Here is a 17,369-nt window from a genome sequence, read left to right on the forward strand (position 1 = left end):
GATAGTGACACTCATTTCCAATTGCTCAACAAGACCAGATAAAGTGTCTTGTCTCTGAAGAACCTTTCACAGCTGGAGACTCTGCAAGCTCTGTGAACAGACACCTGAAATCATCCTTTCATCAGGATAGTAGTGGAAAGAAAATATCATTGTATTTTTATAGGAATTTCCACTCCCTTGACCAGATTACTTCCAATAATCACATTATCATCACCTTGCTATATTCACTGTATCTGTATTAGACCATGGCACATTCCCCTGAGTGTTATGGCAATCACTAGAAACCCTTTCTCCAGACCAAAATAAAGAATTAAAAAATATTTTAGTCAGTGGAACAAAGTTTTAAACGAAAATCTGAATATTGACCAAGACATTTTTCAGTGTCAAAAACAGTTGGTCTAAAACACGTTTATTTACAGACAGAAATACCACCATGCAATGGCAACAAACAGCCAGCACTTGCATAAAAACCTGGAATGTTTTGGGTGTCCAGCTGCAACTGCAACCCAGACTGCCCACAAATGTAGATCCTATAAAGCACTGCACAGCCTGTCTGACATCCAGACATCATCACTTCCAGCCTAGGCTGAGACTGCACCACAGAACACACAAGGGTTCTGTTATGGATACTGCAACCTTCCAACCATGCAGCTCCAGGGCTGGTAATGGGTTCTCTTTTCCCCTGGCAGACCAGGGTGACAAGCAGCAAACAGCATCATTTCTCCAAGTGGAGAGTACACCTTCATCACGTCTCTCCTGAGATTTCTGTTGCTGCCTGAGGGACAAAAAAATAAAATACAAAAAGGCACAAGTACCCAAAGAAAAGTCAAGTTCTCCTGCTTCACATAAAAAGGTAAATATTTTTAATTTCTGGGGAAATGTTATGTTCTTTTCTAGGAGATGAGGCTTTAAAAAATTTTAGGACATAGTTCACTATATTCCAACAAGAATCCCAAGGCCAGTCTCTTTCCAAGGCTGATGAGCACAGTCCTTGACTGATAAGGAGTAGATCAGGATCCTACTCCTTTCACTTCACCTTTACCAAATCTAACATTTATATAAGCCTGACTGGATTTGGAGGCAATGTTATAACAGTATTGCATGGTTTTCTGAATCTCAAGCTTTCTGTAAATATAATGGAGAGTACAGAATTAGAAAGAACACAGTGAAAGCACATGCTCATCCTTCTTCATTGACCAGTTTCCATTATAACACCAGCCAGCTCCTTGCCATTCCTGAGCTTCTTCATTTTCCATCTAAATACCATTCACCACTTTCAATTTCCCACCTGAGCTGCAGTTGCCTGACTCATTTTATGTTGTTTAATCAGCTTTTTCTTCTTCCTGCATCCAGCCACCATATCTTCCTCCCTGGCCCATTTTTACTAGATTAAACAAAACCAACTCGCCTCATCTCCTGGAGGTGAGACTTTCATTCCCTGGTCACAGAAGTAAAGTTCATTACAGGATCAGGGCTTTTTAGAAGGTGGGAGACTATTTGCAGACATTATTCCAGAAATTTCTCTGTTTCCTGAATAGTGAAATTGTCTCTAACAGCTGCATTGATAGAAATTAAATAGAGGAACATCCTTCCAGCTTCTGGCCCAAAAACTTTTGCTGCATTCATCCAGTCCTTAACAAGATATTAGAGCTGGGTCCTGTTAATGCCATTCCTGTTTTACCCAATTATTTTTTCCTAAAATATGTATTTCTATAGCCTCAAATCTGATGTGTGCATATGTACATATTAATACTTCAAACTACAAAATTAATCTAGAATATACTAAACTGTGAATTGTGGCCCTATTAACAAGAAAAGTATGTTTGGGCGGTAATTTTATTCAAAATAAAGTGCAATCCAGTGAATTCACCATACTTATTTTAGCTGCAGTCTTAACCTCAGAAAATTTCCCATCCTGGTCAACAGACATAACTAATCAAAAACTAGAATAAAAAGCCACAGTGAGCAGCACAGATTTTAATCCTATCCACCCAGTCATGGAGAGAACTGCTAAAATCTGGGTTAATCCTTCCAATCCTTAGTCAGAAATGAAAGTCTGTGCAATTGAAATAGTATGCCAGAATTAGATTTGCCTGTGCTAAGGATTCGATTAAGCCAAAAATTAAGATCTGAAATAGCTTCAGTTAAAACCAAAGCAGTGCATTTCCACTGACAGATATTATAATCCAGGAGAGTCATTGTACTGAGACCAAACTCATAACTCTTCTCTCCACAGGAAATTAATTTGGGGAAAATCCCAGACACTGATTTTCAGATAGTTTTGTCAAAAAAAAAAAATAAAAAAAAAATAAAAAATAAAAAAAAAGGGGGGGGGGAACCAGTTTTTCTCCAAAGTGATGACAACAATTACTGGACTGGAAAGTTATGAATAAGGAACAGTCTCTGGTGAGGAAGACCACAGAAATAAAGACAATTACTTATATTGACCTTATATGAAGCAGATTCTCACAAACACTGTCAATTTTAACTACTTTAAGTTTCTTACTGCACTCAAAAGCATGATATATCCATTAGATATAAAATATACTTCCCATATCTGTCTACCTGTATTGGGCAGGGGATTGACTTTATTTTTACCAAACTGAGAGCTTACACATGTCAACATAGGAAATTTTAAAAATGAAGAAGGGAGGTTACCACTGTCCCAGGAGCCATTTCACTTGAAGCCTCTTCACCATTTGATTGAAGCCTGCTCAAATCTAAAATATTACAAATAGTCAAATAGCATTTGCTGATGCTGCAAGTCTTCAGACTTGTCTAAAGACAATTTACGTCAAGGCTGAATTTTATGGTTGTTTTCTTGTTGGAGTTACATATGAGATCACTTCAAGAGCCAGAACACCAGTGATCCCCTTGAGCCTACAAATGCCACGTCTGTGCACTCGTGTAACACATCACACTGTGCAGTCACCACGGGAGGCAAAAGCAAAGTGGCAGCAAAACTCTCAGTTACAAATATTTAAGGTCTATGGTAACAGAATAATAGAGGGAAATATTCAGTTGTATTCTCTATGTCAGGATAGCCAGAGGTTTTGAGCAGTTGCATAAGCATATTTCTGTAATCTTTGTTGCTCCAAAGCTGGAAGCTTTTACTCAGGCAAGACTCTTTGAAGTTACTTTGGGAACTGGCTCTCTGCAGATGGAAAAAACAAATGATTAAACCAGCTCAATAGGGAGCCAAGCTTACTGTACATACTTGATTTAAAAAGAAATTAAGGAAAGGAGAATTTTTTTTTTTAATACAAACTAGAATGCTTGTTAAGAAGGAAAATATTCCAGCATCTGAGCTGAATTAGAAAATCTGTTTTAATACCAGATTTTTTAACTGGGTGGAATATGCAAATGAAACCTCAAAATGACCCAGTAAGGCAGAAACCTAACTAGCAAAATGAAGTTTAAATAAGTTATCAGGTTTAACTCAAATAAAACCAACTAGCTTGTCCACAGGGTATTTCACTTGCAATCCTGTATATCATGAGAGAGAACACCCCAAGTGCAGCCCTTAAGAAACCAAAACATTCCTTTAACTAGAGATTGCTCTTCTAAGCAGAAAATGCTTTAAGTCTATTGTGTGCTTGGCCTTTCCATCTCAGATATTACAAGACTATGTTTGCATCTTTATGGCTGTTACATAAAGAACATATTAAGCCCCTCATTAGAAAGAAAAAAAACCCTTCATTATCTCTTTACATGGCAGCATTCAAATCTTCAGGAAAAGCAATTAAATAAGCATTAAAAGACTAATTATTTAAAGCATTTGCTTACTTCGCACTTGCTCTTAGTCCTTTACTTCCCAATGAAATCAATCACACCAAAGTCAGGATCCCACAAGCAGGATTTTTGCTTTCCACATGGACTTGTATACGACCTGCACGCTATCTTTTCCTAGAGGCAGTTTGCTCCTCAGCTTTTAGAAATGCCTTTGCTGACTTAGAGAGCTTTTTTATGCATAACTTATTTAAAACTAAGGTTCTGCGTGCCTATAACCTACTTAATGCAGTAGAGTGTGGGAAATGAGCAAAGTTTGTTATTTTAGCTTAAGTTTTCCACTGCTTTCAGGCAGTGTCCGCTGAGAGCTCTACTGCAGCTTAACAAATCAATAAGACCTACACTGGAATAAGGATTGCTGAGGTGGACTGTTACATTTTATTATTGCCTGAAATCCCTCCATATTTTAAGATCTCTACCTGTAAAAATGGTAAATCAAAAACCAGCTTCTCTTAAGCCAGGAGTCATCCCATAGCAGGAAGGAACCAGAAAGAATAACTTAAAACAATTTGAACAAGCACACTAAAGATTGGTAAGGCTTTCAATGACCAGTAAAGACACACATACTGCAGGTGACAGCTAGGTCCACATAAACTTCATGCACATTCATTTAAATTTTTATGCAGAGATCATGTGATGTGTTTTTATGAGAAATTTGGAATCTGAAAATATCTGTATATAGTGAGAAGACACTGAGCAACAGTTCAGGATATTATAACATTAATTTCTCTTATAATTTGCTAAGTAACCTATTTAGTGTCATTTTTTCACTGATCATTAGACATATTTCAGTCACTCTTATCCTATAAAATAACGATGGATAGTAAAAAACAGCAGGAATGCAAGAGATTGCAAGCCTGAAGCCTGAGAAAGGTTAGAAAAGGTGCGACATTACTTTTGCAGTTGTTAAGACTGGTAAAAATGACAGGATAAGTATATCTGGAAATGGCTATGAAGATCATTTCTGTCTTTACCTAGCCCAAAGTGTGGAGGGGATCATGTAACTTGTATTTTGCCCTCCACAAATGAGCTCACCCTGCAAAGAGCCAAGGCTGTCCTTGTCTGGCTCTTCCCTGCGCTCTGCTCTCTGCTCATTTTCAACCTCATGATCCAACCAGTCACTTAGACAACATCAGGATTTGTGTCATTCAGGATCCAGAACTTTGTTCAGTGCACATAATAACGATTTAGGTACTAAGTGCCAGTGAACCTGAGTCTCAGAGCAGTACTTTTAAAGTAACAGCACAGCACATTCACATACAGGGGAGACTGCAAAATTAGCAATCACCTAACGCAGTGCGAAGAAATTTGCTTTCATATTTTTTTCCTGTCAGTCTGTCCTCTCCATGGAGGAGAGGAGATTGGGAGATGCAAAATCCAGAATTTAATTAAATTACAAAAGGGAATTATGAATATATTTTGAGACTCCTGTTCCTAAAAAACTCAGGGCGGTAAGGACTCCCGCAAAGCACCTGAACAGAGTGAACACAGATGCATAGAGAAAAGTACTTATATTACTACAAATCAGAGAATTAGTAAAAATTATTTCAATTTTTATAGAAATGAATGCTTACACAGAACAGCATCATTAGCCAGCCATTAGCAAAGGGGGGAATTTTATTTCAGGAAAGCCTATAATAGACTCCCTGTCTCAGAGGTTATACTAAAGGAAAAAAACAAGAGCAGTAGGGAAATTTTAAATTGCATTAGAACGGATACAAGTAGACTCTCCAGTACATCAATTTCCAGATGGTTAACTACAGCCCAGACTCCCCACACTGCAACAGGAAAAGCAAGCACCTCCCTGTACAAGTATGTAAAGCAGACAATGAATGCAGAAGGAATTACTTAAGGCTGAAAAGGATTGCCCAAAATCCCAAGATCAGGGTAGAAGAGATAGAAACTGTTCAGAATTTTGAGTAATTCTGGTTTTCTCATACTGTTTTCTTCACAAAAGGTCACTTCCATCAGTAATTTATTTCTGTTTTATCACCACCTTAGTTCCTCACCAACACTACCCTAGCTCACCTGGTTCAGTTTATACTCCTTTCCTCTATTTCCTGCTTATTAAATAGGAATAGATATGGCTTAAATTTATAATTTTATTTTGTTCTTAAAACCCTAGAGAAATTTTATTTACTCCAATTAAGATGATTTTAGATGTGTACACTGAAAGAGTCACACTATTCCTAAAATTCAGGGATACAGAATTTTAAGCACAGAGGTAAGTATTCCCTCCTACCAAATTTGCTTCTGCTAGAAGTGAACTAAGGCAATAAATAGAAAAAAAAACAAATCCTGACTACCATGACAGTCAAGTATAAAGTGGAATAGCAAATGGATAGGGTGCAGCTGAAGGCTCCATCAGAGAAGGGTGTTTGGAAGCAGCTCTTGGGTGAAGGAGGTTGGCAGACAACACACTGGGTAAGGAAAATCCAGTCTGTGTAAGTGAAGAAAGCAAATATTTCTTTTTACAACTTCTGTACCAGTTTGCTGTTAAGGGACAGAGGTTAAAGTTTCACATGCTAAGCAGCTGAGCCATCCACATCTTTCTCTGGAACCCAGCTTCTACAAAAGGAAATGTCAGCCTTTTCACAGATAGCAGTAGTTAAATGCAGATAAAGGAGAGAGGAGATGATGGCAAACAGATCAAAACAAAATAAAGGACAGGGTTAGCTTGTTTCCTACAAAAATAATGTGACTGCTGAAAATAAACCAGACCATCCTAAATGGTACTTGACTAGAATACAGACACTTCTCATAATTCTGGCATCTGTTTTCTTATGATGAATTCACAAGCCTTATCTCATCCCAATTAGGTACTTCATACAGCTCTGATGGCTATGCCAACACAATTTACTCAGAACTCTTAATTAGCCTCACACACAAAAAAATAACATGCAATTTGTCTGGTAATTATATGTTTCTGTAACTTCTCAAAGCAACTTGTTACTTACAACAGATTACCTTAATTCTATTTTCTGTCATACCTAATTGTGTTGCAAATTTTGTCGAGCTGAAAGGTGGCTATAAAATCCCTGCCCTTTCTTCTTTCATAGTGGTTCTACATACACAGTGTGTTTCCACTTGACACAAAATCAATGCAGTGAAAACAAAGCAGTCCTATTGCTAATTTAGTCACGTGAAAAGGCAACCTGCTCAGCACAAATAGACAAAACTTTCCATCAATAAAGTTACAGAAATCTTGAACCAAAAGGTAGGACACTAAAAACAAACCACCTCTGTCAAGAAAAGGAAAAGAATAAAGGAGAAGATAAGCAGCTTTCTACCCAGCAATCCTTTGAATGAAACATGTTTATAGAAATATCTTGCTGCAACATGCACAAATAGTCACAAACACTGGGCAAAGCCCATGGAGCAAGACCAGCACTGGTGCTCTCAGTCGTGCTGCAGCAAGGGACTTGTGACAAGGAAACTGCTCAGCCCTTCTTTATTAAAAGCCTGGAAGGAAATTACTTTTCCAAAGCTATGATGGAGACAGGAAGCCCAAAACAGTGACTGAGGACTCATCTGATAATGGAGCACCTCTCCAAGAGAGCCTGCTCAAAACTCAAATCCAAGGAAGCACAAAGTTGAGAGATATGGTCCTGATCTGAAAAAAAAATCTGCTTCATCCAGGCTACACCAAAACGGCTGCATGTGATCCTGCTGGGAAACTGCACTGCTGTCAGCCAAGAGAGCACACCAAAGCACCACCACCTGTAGGGAGGCTCCATCCAAGGAGAAGGCAAATCAATGTACTTGAGAAATACCAAAAGCATGAAGATTACCACTTGTTTTTCTCTCACCCTTCCTTCTCCACCTGCAGCAAGGGAATGCAGGAGGAAGCAGGGAGAAGAAGCTGCATGTATACCAAAAAAAACAGACCCCACTTTCTCAGGTCTGATCACACCCAAATATGAAGCAAAAAATGCTGTACAAAAGAAATGGAGATTGTTTTGGAACATAGAATATTACAGTGTTTCAGTCAAATCTCATCCAGAGCCCTATAATGTGTTTCTCAGTGTGTTACAGCGAGAAGGAAATGTATCTCTGCTTTGAATTTGCCCCTGTCCAAAAACATGTTAATTGTCCTAAGCAAGATTGACCAATGTACAACCAAATGAAGTTGTTGCCATGCTCTAGAAGTTTGCTTGGTGCTGGGTTTTCTAATTTTAGTTTAGTCTCTGTTGCTGTTGAAGAGGAGAAAAGATTGCACAAACCATCTAAATATATACATTTATGAATGATTTCTTTAATCCACAAGTGAAGCTGAAAGAATCAGTATGTGAATAAAATCTTAGTCACAGATTTGGACTAGAAACTGTTCCTTTTTCATGAGGGTTAAATCATTCACAAAGGTTGATCAGGGAACCCCCTTTACCCCTCAGCCCAGGAGCCCTCATGGCTGAGTCCCAGATAGGACAGACCTTTCTCCAGAGGAATTCTCCTCTTCCCCAAATAAGAGACAACTTGTACACCTGGAACCTCCTTCTCCCTCCAAATACTGAGGCTTTTTGGTCACTTAAGTTTCATGCCTATGGAATGTACAGGAAAAATTGCTGTAGGGAAAGGAGACAATGTTAACTGCATATCATAAACTTACAGCTGCTGGGCACCAACCAACCTCCATCAGCAACTTGGAATATCCCATTTGCACATCCACAGAACTCATTTTCCTGTTGGCTGTCCAGCTTTTATACTACATTCCTTTTGCACACTTCAATTTCTCTCCAAAACATTTCCCCTTCTAACTAACCAATCATATTTCCAGTTCTGGTTTCACAGAGCCTGCGAGTTCCACCTTTTCCCTGACCCAGAATATCAAGTCTCGGGACAGAGAAGATACATCCCACATCCACTGAAGGGCACTAAACATTTTCCTTGAAAGAGTGGGGAGACCAGAGCATCACCCCTGAGCAGCAGTGTCTCTGCAGGGCCATGGGAGCCCCAGCTGGGTGTCCCCCTTGAGAAGCCAGAGGGGTCTGGGCTGAGGGATGAGCACACTGCAGAACTGGAGCTCTGCACTCAGAGAATTAAACCACGTGCAGTTTTACAAACTGTGCCTCCAGCTTATGCACCTCAATTGCAAGCACAGGAGTTTTTTTCCTAAGGACATTAAGTCTAAATCTAATATAAATAGCCAATGATGCTGCTGCAGCTTTATGTATTTATTTCAGTAAAGTACAGAAGAAAATTTCTCAAGGATTTAAACAAACAATATGGTGACAGATGGTGTGGAGACAATCCAGGCTGGGCTCCCTCAGTAAAATCCACACAACTTCATAGCTCCAGGGAGGAGTAGAGGCAGAGGAGGAAGGAGGAGGGAAGAGGGGAAGAGAATGAGTACACACAAACCAAATGACCACAGATTTGTAAAAAAAGAAAGCTACAGCCTGCAAAGTTTTTCTGTGCATCTATACAAAGCCCTTTGTACCATCACCATGTAGGCAGATCTATCCCAGAGTCTTCCAAGCAAGATCAAAAAAATTAGAAAGAAATTCTTCAAATTAAATTGTTAGTTCAAATAGGTGACAAAACACACTAATGAACTGTCTATTCAAATAATCTAAGCAGCCTCAAAAATAATTAATAGATGAAACACAAAAAATGTGTTTGACATTATATCAAAGCCCTTCTCTCTGTACACTGCATAATTTTATACTTTCAGGTACATTTTCTGGATATGTTCTAATTGCCAGAACTTTGCTATGTATTTTGTAATGGTCTATAATTATTTTATAGCTTAAAAGGAATAATTTTTAAATTTTTTATTTGAAAAATGTTCTTGGGGAAAAAAATTCCAAAGATGCCACCAGGAATTTCTGTGAGCAGAAAACCATGCTGAAAGTCCTGTGTCCTACTTTCACAGCCCAGGAGTCTGCTGTGTTGTAATTACCCATAGGCAGGCAATAGTTTGGAGATTGCATGGGTGATCTACAACAGGGACCTGCTAGCAGTTTTGAGATGTTGCTGCTCAAAACAAAGATACTTAAGGATTTCTACTTTCAAGTACTGTAAGAACAGTCTGAAGAGAAAGAAAACAGCACCTTTGAGATGAAAATATATCATTTATTGCAAAAGGCTAAAGTGAAGCCAAACACTCTTCTCTCCTAAATGAGTGGTGTGTAGAAACCAACCCTGCACCTTCAGCTCAGCTGCAACTGTAAATTTAAACAAACTAAAATATCAGGAACTTACCTGCACCTAAACTGCATGAAAAATCAAGCAAATTCAAGACTTCCATTTCCTACAACCTGCTCATTAGTTTTTGAAATTCCTAATGTTTTCTAAACTACCTTTCTTCTGCTTTGGAAAATTAAATTAAATATCCCTCCCATGAGCTCCATAAGAGTGACAGTTCCAGTCTACTGCTGCAGTATTCTGGAAATTCATCCATGTTTTCCTTCACTGAATAAAGAGGGACAAACTTATGTGCACAAGAGAATGAGGAATAACATAATCACCTCAGAAATTGCTAGGAAAACCATTTAGAAAAAAGAGTAGGAGAAGGAGAGCAAGAAAGCAAACTCACATCATTAATTTAATGCTCCTCTGAGTTCCAAGACCCAGCTGAAAGGAGCAAAGACTCCCAGCCATGCCAGTACAGGAACAGCAATGTCTAAACCAGCAGGGTCTATCCCAACCACCTCACCCTGGCACAGCACTGCCTCCTGAGGAGGAAAAACAGGGAATATTGTATCCACACATTTCATTCCCCTCATCAGGACAAACCTCAAGCACGTTTTTAACCATTTAATACCACTGATTACAGCATGTATGTGCAAAAGGTACTACCACAGATTACATTCTAGGTCAAAAAATCTTATGGATGTGCAAGACTTTCTTAAAAGTCCATATAGATTGGCTTTCATGGATATGGACAAGTAAACACAGATTTGCAAGGAGGTCAGTGCTACATTTCTATTGCAGCTCAAAATAAAAATCAGAATATCTGAAGGTTATTCTTCCCTTAGGAGCCTTCATACAGCTACAAGGGAAGAAAATCAGATTCAATTGCTTCTTTAAATGAGTCAGAAGCTGGAAATATTGTGTGCAACAGACTATGTAGTAGTGCAAGCTACTGTGTCTAGACCTGAAACAGCAGTTATATGAATGCTGCTATTTTTGCACTAAAGTATTTATTAACCAATGGTTTAATCTTCCAGTCTTTTACAGTAACAAAGCCAAAGTGAATCTCATGTTCAGACACATCATGCCATACACATCAGCCATCAGGAAGGGCAGGAATGAGAATTCACTATTATAGAAAATCTTAAATTTATGATTTTTTATCATGAAATTCAGAACTTCTTTTACAAGCCAACAAAACAGGCTGGACAGAAATCTGCATATGCATATGGCAGATGTGAATGAATGAGCACATTCCATGAAGTATGACCTCCAGAAAAGATTCTACAATAAAAAACAAATAACAACACGCCCCTGCCATCCATCGAACAATTTTGAAATCATTAAGAGTTGAAGCACACTTACACATAGTACAAAAGATAAGTGAGGCTTTTGAACCTTTTTGGCCTTTAGAGAATCACTGCACCATGGAGACATTTGGCAAGGAGCTGGAGGATGTGTGGAGGAACTTTGAGATCAACTAAAAAGTCATGTACAGATACGAGAGCATCAGTGCTCCAGAGCCAGGAGTCTGGGTTGGCTCTGATCACAGCTGCTTAGAGCTCTGGTTTGCACAACTGCAGCACAGGTTTTTGCCTCTCAAATGAGCTAAAACAAAGCAATTCCAGCTATACCTATAATGAGGCAAAAATGACGAGTAATGCAAACATCTGCAAGTGTTTCACTAAAGCACCTAAAAAATCACCACCAAAAGAATGAAAGATTTCAAAGTACAGTTTCACTCAGCACTTATTAGCAATGAGATGCCTTATTTATGAAGTACCCCAGCAGTGCTGCAGGGCAGGGGGCCCATGGGGTGGGCTGAAGGTGAGCCAGCAGTGCTCCCTCTCGGTGGCACAGCCGGACCAGGCTGCGGCAGCGGCAGCACAGCAGCTGCTCCAGGGAGGGACTGCTGCCCTCGCTGGAGCCACCAGCCCCTTTCTGCAGCCCCCTGTACACCTGTGGGTCTCCCCAAACAAAACACCAATATATCCAAGCAAGGCCAAAGGACTGCAAGTGCCAGTAATGCCTGGAGAAACCTTTTTCCCAGGAAAGTGACAGGTAAGGAGCGCTGTAATTGCAGCCTAAAACTGCACTGAGACAGAGTTGGACTCAGATTCACAGCAAAAGAACAAAAGCCTGTGGTATCAAGGGAAATTCTAATGAGATAAAAGGAAAATATTTGCATGGTGAGAGAGGTTAATTACTGAAACAGATTGCCCAGAGAGGCTGTGGTATCTACTTCCAGGGAGATATTCAAACCTTGACTCGATGATCTGATTTCAACAGCTCGTCACAGAGCTAAGGCTGGGTTAGACAACCTCCAGCAATCCTTTCTAACCTCCAGGGCTCTCACAGAATCATTATGCAATAATATGTACCACTCACCTTTTGAAAAAGCAGATAGTTATTTTGCATAACATTTCCAGATCTGTTTCAAGATTAATCACTTTGTGATAGCTCTTCTGGAAAATTACCCTCACCTTTAACACTTCTTGACTATGTTATAACTAACTGTGACTGCTTCCACAACAATAAAATGCCTCAAATTATGTCTTTCAAAAAAAGACTTCTAGAAAGATTTAGGTTTGCAATAGGCAAAAGCGGTATGGTTCAAAGACATAAATATTCCTGGACGTATTTACAATACGTAGGGAATATTTTTTCCCACATGTGAAGAAGCAAGTCCTTTAGCATTGACACAGAAGTAACCATGATGTTCTTTTTTAAACAAAAAGTATCACAAATACTATCATTATAATCATAGAAAGTGGTGAAACAAAGGTAACTATGTTTGAAACTAAATGCTCAAGTCAGAAAACAATTGCTAAGTAATGTTTGTGTTGAGATGTCTCAAATGTCAAGAGATACAAGATGAATAAACAGCCAGCCTGTCTTCAGCATCCTCCAAGGGATGCTGATGCTCAGCAGGCTGGCAGAGACGCCCCAGAAAATTCTCATCTTGTTTCAGTAGACTATCCCACATCTGAATATGTTTGAAGTGCGTGACAGAACTGGGGACCAAAGCCAAGGAGCAGTTCACTGGCAGGAGAGTTCCTGCCAAGAGCAGGTGATAAAATCAGCTGGAGCAGAGCATGTGGCACTGTCCAAAGGGTATCTCTGCAGCACAGGCAGGATCAGGTAAGTGCCATACACCTCCAGGTGCCCCCTTGGTTTGTTGGTACGGTTTGGACAGCTGATGTCAGGTGAAGGTAGATCAGTGAGGTTCAGAAAACATTCTGGTTTGGTTGGCTTCACATGCCTATTTTCCATGTCTGAATCATGCAAAATCTCTCCTCAGATGGTGCAGGCAAACTCTGAGCAAACTGAAGCAGAGCTGGGCTGGCGAAGGAGGCAGTCTAGACAACACACCACTCACCCCAGATGTTCAGACAGGGACTCAGTGCTTCAAACACTGTATGCCCTGCATTAATCACTGCAAACTCCAAATGTGGCCATACCTCATCCTTAGAAATATAAAACAACTCTTTTTTTTACAGATATGGCTCTTCAGTCAAGATTCACATTGACATAGTATTTATTAGCCACAGAGAGTATGGTAGCTTATCTCCTCTCAGTCATTCAGTGAAGTCTTCAGCAGCACAGAGCATTAGAGATGAGTTCTCATTCCTGTGCCCTCACTGTAGTTGAGTTCAGCATCACATAACAACCACCTGGCACAGAACTCATACGATAAGGACATAAATGAAATGGCCTTATCAGAGTGCCAGAGCACTACATCCACAAGCAGGAGTGGGACCGGGCACCTTTTGCAATAGCCAGGCATCTCAATGCATGAGACAAAACAGGAGACTTATAATAATCTTCACAAGTCAGCCAGCACCTATGTGTGCCAGCTAAAATCCTGACAGTGACTTGAAAGATTTCATATATGCAATCCTTCTTCAGATTTTATCTCCCCACCTTTCTAACAGCACTGTGAATTTCAATTTCATCTCCCAGGAATTCTTTCCTAAATGGATGGTTAATTGAGTGACACATGCAGGTCTCATTACTGCAATGTTCCAAACCCTACTGCAAGACACTGCACATTGCAAAGGTCAACTTAAAAATTAGGGCAATATTAGTTACATGAACAAACAATTCCTTCAGCCAACTCAAGCTACTGAAGACTGCTCTGTTAGATTAACACACAAAAGACAATTTTGATTTCCCCAATGGAAATCTTAGAAGCTAAATTTCAGCAGGAAAGTTTTCTAATAAAACTCTGATAACCCCTAAAATAAAAGACAGTGCTACAATAATGATAATATTAGCATACAGTGAAAAGTAGTAATTTACTGAGACAAAAAAAATAAAAATGGACTGTTTCATTTTCTAGAGGCTCTTATATAAAAGTAAAAATAGATCTGTATCAGTAACATCCTGCATCTGCTACCAAGAGCAAAGATGATTCTGTAAAGGATTTCTTCCAGTGTTTCATCACTTAGCCCTGGCTGGGATCTTCAAGCGTTCTTACACTGCCAGAGACAGTTAAGTGAAATAGGTATCAGATAGAAGTACTAAATACATATAAACCCAGCTTTAAAAGACAAGTAAATCTGCACTGTAATTTAAAAGCACATGAATCTGCCTCTGTTATTTGGTCACTGCAATTGCATTTAAGATAGCAGCATTGACTGTAATGATCCTTCTGTATAAATCAAGATGTCAAAAGCATTGTTATAGGATCTCTGCTATAATTCAGCACTTATTGTCCTCCCCTCGTATGACAAGTTCTAAAGGAAGATCATTCAAAATACCAAGAAAAACAGACCTCTCATCCCAATGGGAAAAAGTCTTTTACAGAGGTAAAAAGTTTCTAAAGTTCAAAGCTGATTCCCCAATCATAACTAATCCTGCTTCTTTTTCCTCCTTACTTCACAAAATAATATATTGGGACCACTTCCTTTTCAGATGTGTTCAGAGAGCCCTTTACTATTCAAAAGTCACTCACAAGAAATAATGAATAAGGAACCCTAAAGTATGGAAATATCAGGAAATAAGTCACAATTATCATTAAAGATGCTCATGTGCTGGCAAACCAGTGACTTCCCACATCTGCCCTCTCTCTTTGAGCTCTCCTCTCTTACACCACAGTGGGAGCTCCTGTGACTCTCAGGGGAGGCAGAGTCCCCAGCAGAGCTCAGCCCTGCACTTAGAACCTGTTTCAGGAGCAGCAGCAATCACCTCACAACATCAGTGCTGCAGCACCAGCAAGGAGTTCTTAAAAACTGTTACAACATCAAGGAACTTGAGATATGAGTCTCTTGTGCTCTTCCAGTCTCACAACAGTTTACCTAAAAATATGTTTTCCAACAAAACCATTTGTCATTATCTCCAGATTTCAGACAACCCCTTACAGGATTTTCCTGAACTACAGTAGGAAAATAGATGTATCCAGTTAGCAAAAATCTAGTTCAATAAATCTATGGAATGCAGATGGTTCAAGTCTGCAAGCCTACTTAATCCAGATACTGCAGTGGATCACTAAAGCCTGGCTTATTGTCCTACTATTACTGTTGCACCCAAATGCATTCAGGTCTATTGCTTACTATTTCTTAGAAGCACCACAGAACATCTGCTTATAGTTTACATCTTATCCTCAAAATCACTTTATGAACCTACTATTATGAAGTAGTTTTTACATTTACTGATCATATTAGCTATCCAAGTTTTTTAACTGACCATCATTCCATGTATTGGAGAGTAATATCTCATTAGGACTGCTTTTACAGTGTTAAAAAAGTTCAGTTTCAGGCACAAGCCCCAAAATATTTCTGAATATTTGGTGAGCCATCAACAAAGACACCATTATACATACTTTTTTTCTTTTTTTATGCATACTTTTTTCTTTTTTTTTAAGTTGTCTTAGAGAGACAACTAAGAGCATCTTTTCTGAACTACTTGCAGCAATTATTCATGATAGAGACCAACACAATGAAGTACATTAGAATAGCAAGAGCTCTAATAAATTTTCCTACCTTATCTGCCATTATCATGGAGGCCCCGCCATGAATTCCAAGAATTGGAATAGAAGTCTGAGATGAAATAAAATCCAAAATCTGAGCTACTGCCTCCTGATCAGTGTCATCTCCAAAAACCACTCCATGGATCTTGGTGCCTGACATCAAGTCACAAACATGTGTTATGATGCTCTTAGGGTCAGTCTGGTTCACAAGAAGGGTCACTACATTGATATCAACAGTCAGGTCTGCTGACATTTCCCTGGTCCAGAGAGCTCTGATATCTCTCTCTGTTATATACTTGGTCCTTCCCAGAATCACTGCAATGTTCAGGACGGGATAATTTTTCTCTGCTCCATGAACAAGATCCAAAGGTGCCAGAAGAGCTTGGAGTACCAGGAGAGCACAGCCAATTTTCCTCATCTTTGCCAGCTTTATCCCCTGTAAAAGCGATCACAATGTATAAGAAGAACATAGAGAAAAACACATATACTGCATATCTTCAAAGAAGGTTTTAAACAAAAAGCTTCTGGGCATAATGCAAACTTTAGCAGCTTTTTATAATGCATCCTTCACCTTAGTTCCAAGTCAAGCCTCTGATATCCTATCAAAAACTTGGCTTGATAACAACAGTATTACAGCTGGTCTTCCACAAGCAAGGCAAAAACTGTAGAATTTCAGAGAAAAGACCCATTAACATTCTTCCTGGATAGCCAACAAAATTAAAATGACTGGCATCATTAAAAAAAAAAAAAAAAAGACATTATCATCCTTCTCTTTAACCTCGCTGTGCTAAAATAGGTAAAAGAAACTCTTTTTCATCTGGGATATTCTCCTTCATCCTGGACATCTATTTAAACTTTAGTCACTGTCTAACAGAGAGAGGTATTTTAGCTCAAAATGAGAGAAGTGAGCCAGAGGTCTGCTGGAATCCCCAGTCCACACACTCACAGCATCCCAAACCCATACTGTTTTATTTCTGAAGATCTCTCCTAGGCAGCCGCTGCTTAAGGAATCCTACTGCATTTCTGGAACAGATTCAAAAGCACAATATTCTATCTTAATTCTTTTCTGTGCTCTCATGCAGTATTCAGAACTTGAGCATCTCAGAACTGCTGATCTCGGACACTAAGCTGTCCCTGGTGTTGAAGGGGAGGGTGTTCCATAAATGAGCATCACTGCACTGGTTACCTCATGTCTTCACTGAATCTCTGTAGGGGGCTGAATATAGACGGAGTGGGATGGGGAGAGAGATGAGCCACAGAACGGATCTGAACTATCTGAAGGAGGGAGAAGGAGAGCGGGTCTGACTCTGCAAGATCTCCCCCTGTTTCTGTGCCCCGAGGGATTTCCACCCCCATAACTGGCTCTCCGCTAGCTGCAAGAAGGGAGTCCCTGTGCCACATAAAGCCAAGCTTGTTGCAAAGCGTCACGCAGAACACACAAGCGGGGCTGTCCAATCAGGGGTGGCATTTTTCAGAT

General features: G+C 39.5%; 1 protein-coding gene across 3 annotated transcripts in view; it reads right to left on the minus strand.

Annotated features, from left to right (window-relative positions):
- The window catches only part of GRIN2A (glutamate ionotropic receptor NMDA type subunit 2A), a 156,201-nt gene that overhangs the window by 137,010 nt on the left and 1,822 nt on the right, over positions 1-17,369 (minus strand). For all 3 annotated transcript variants that reach the window (XM_086853968.1, XM_086853967.1, XM_086853966.1), the window contains exon 3: positions 15,906-16,328. In XM_086853968.1, the coding sequence (XP_086710094.1) occupies positions 15,906-16,310 (405 nt within the window). In that variant the 5' untranslated portion in view covers positions 16,311-16,328. The remainder of the gene's footprint in view (positions 1-15,905; positions 16,329-17,369) is intronic.

This window comes from Cyanistes caeruleus, chromosome 17 (assembly GCF_971803275.1).
Source record: "Cyanistes caeruleus chromosome 17, bCyaCae1.hap1.1, whole genome shotgun sequence".
Classification (NCBI taxonomy): domain Eukaryota; kingdom Metazoa; phylum Chordata; class Aves; order Passeriformes; family Paridae; genus Cyanistes; species Cyanistes caeruleus.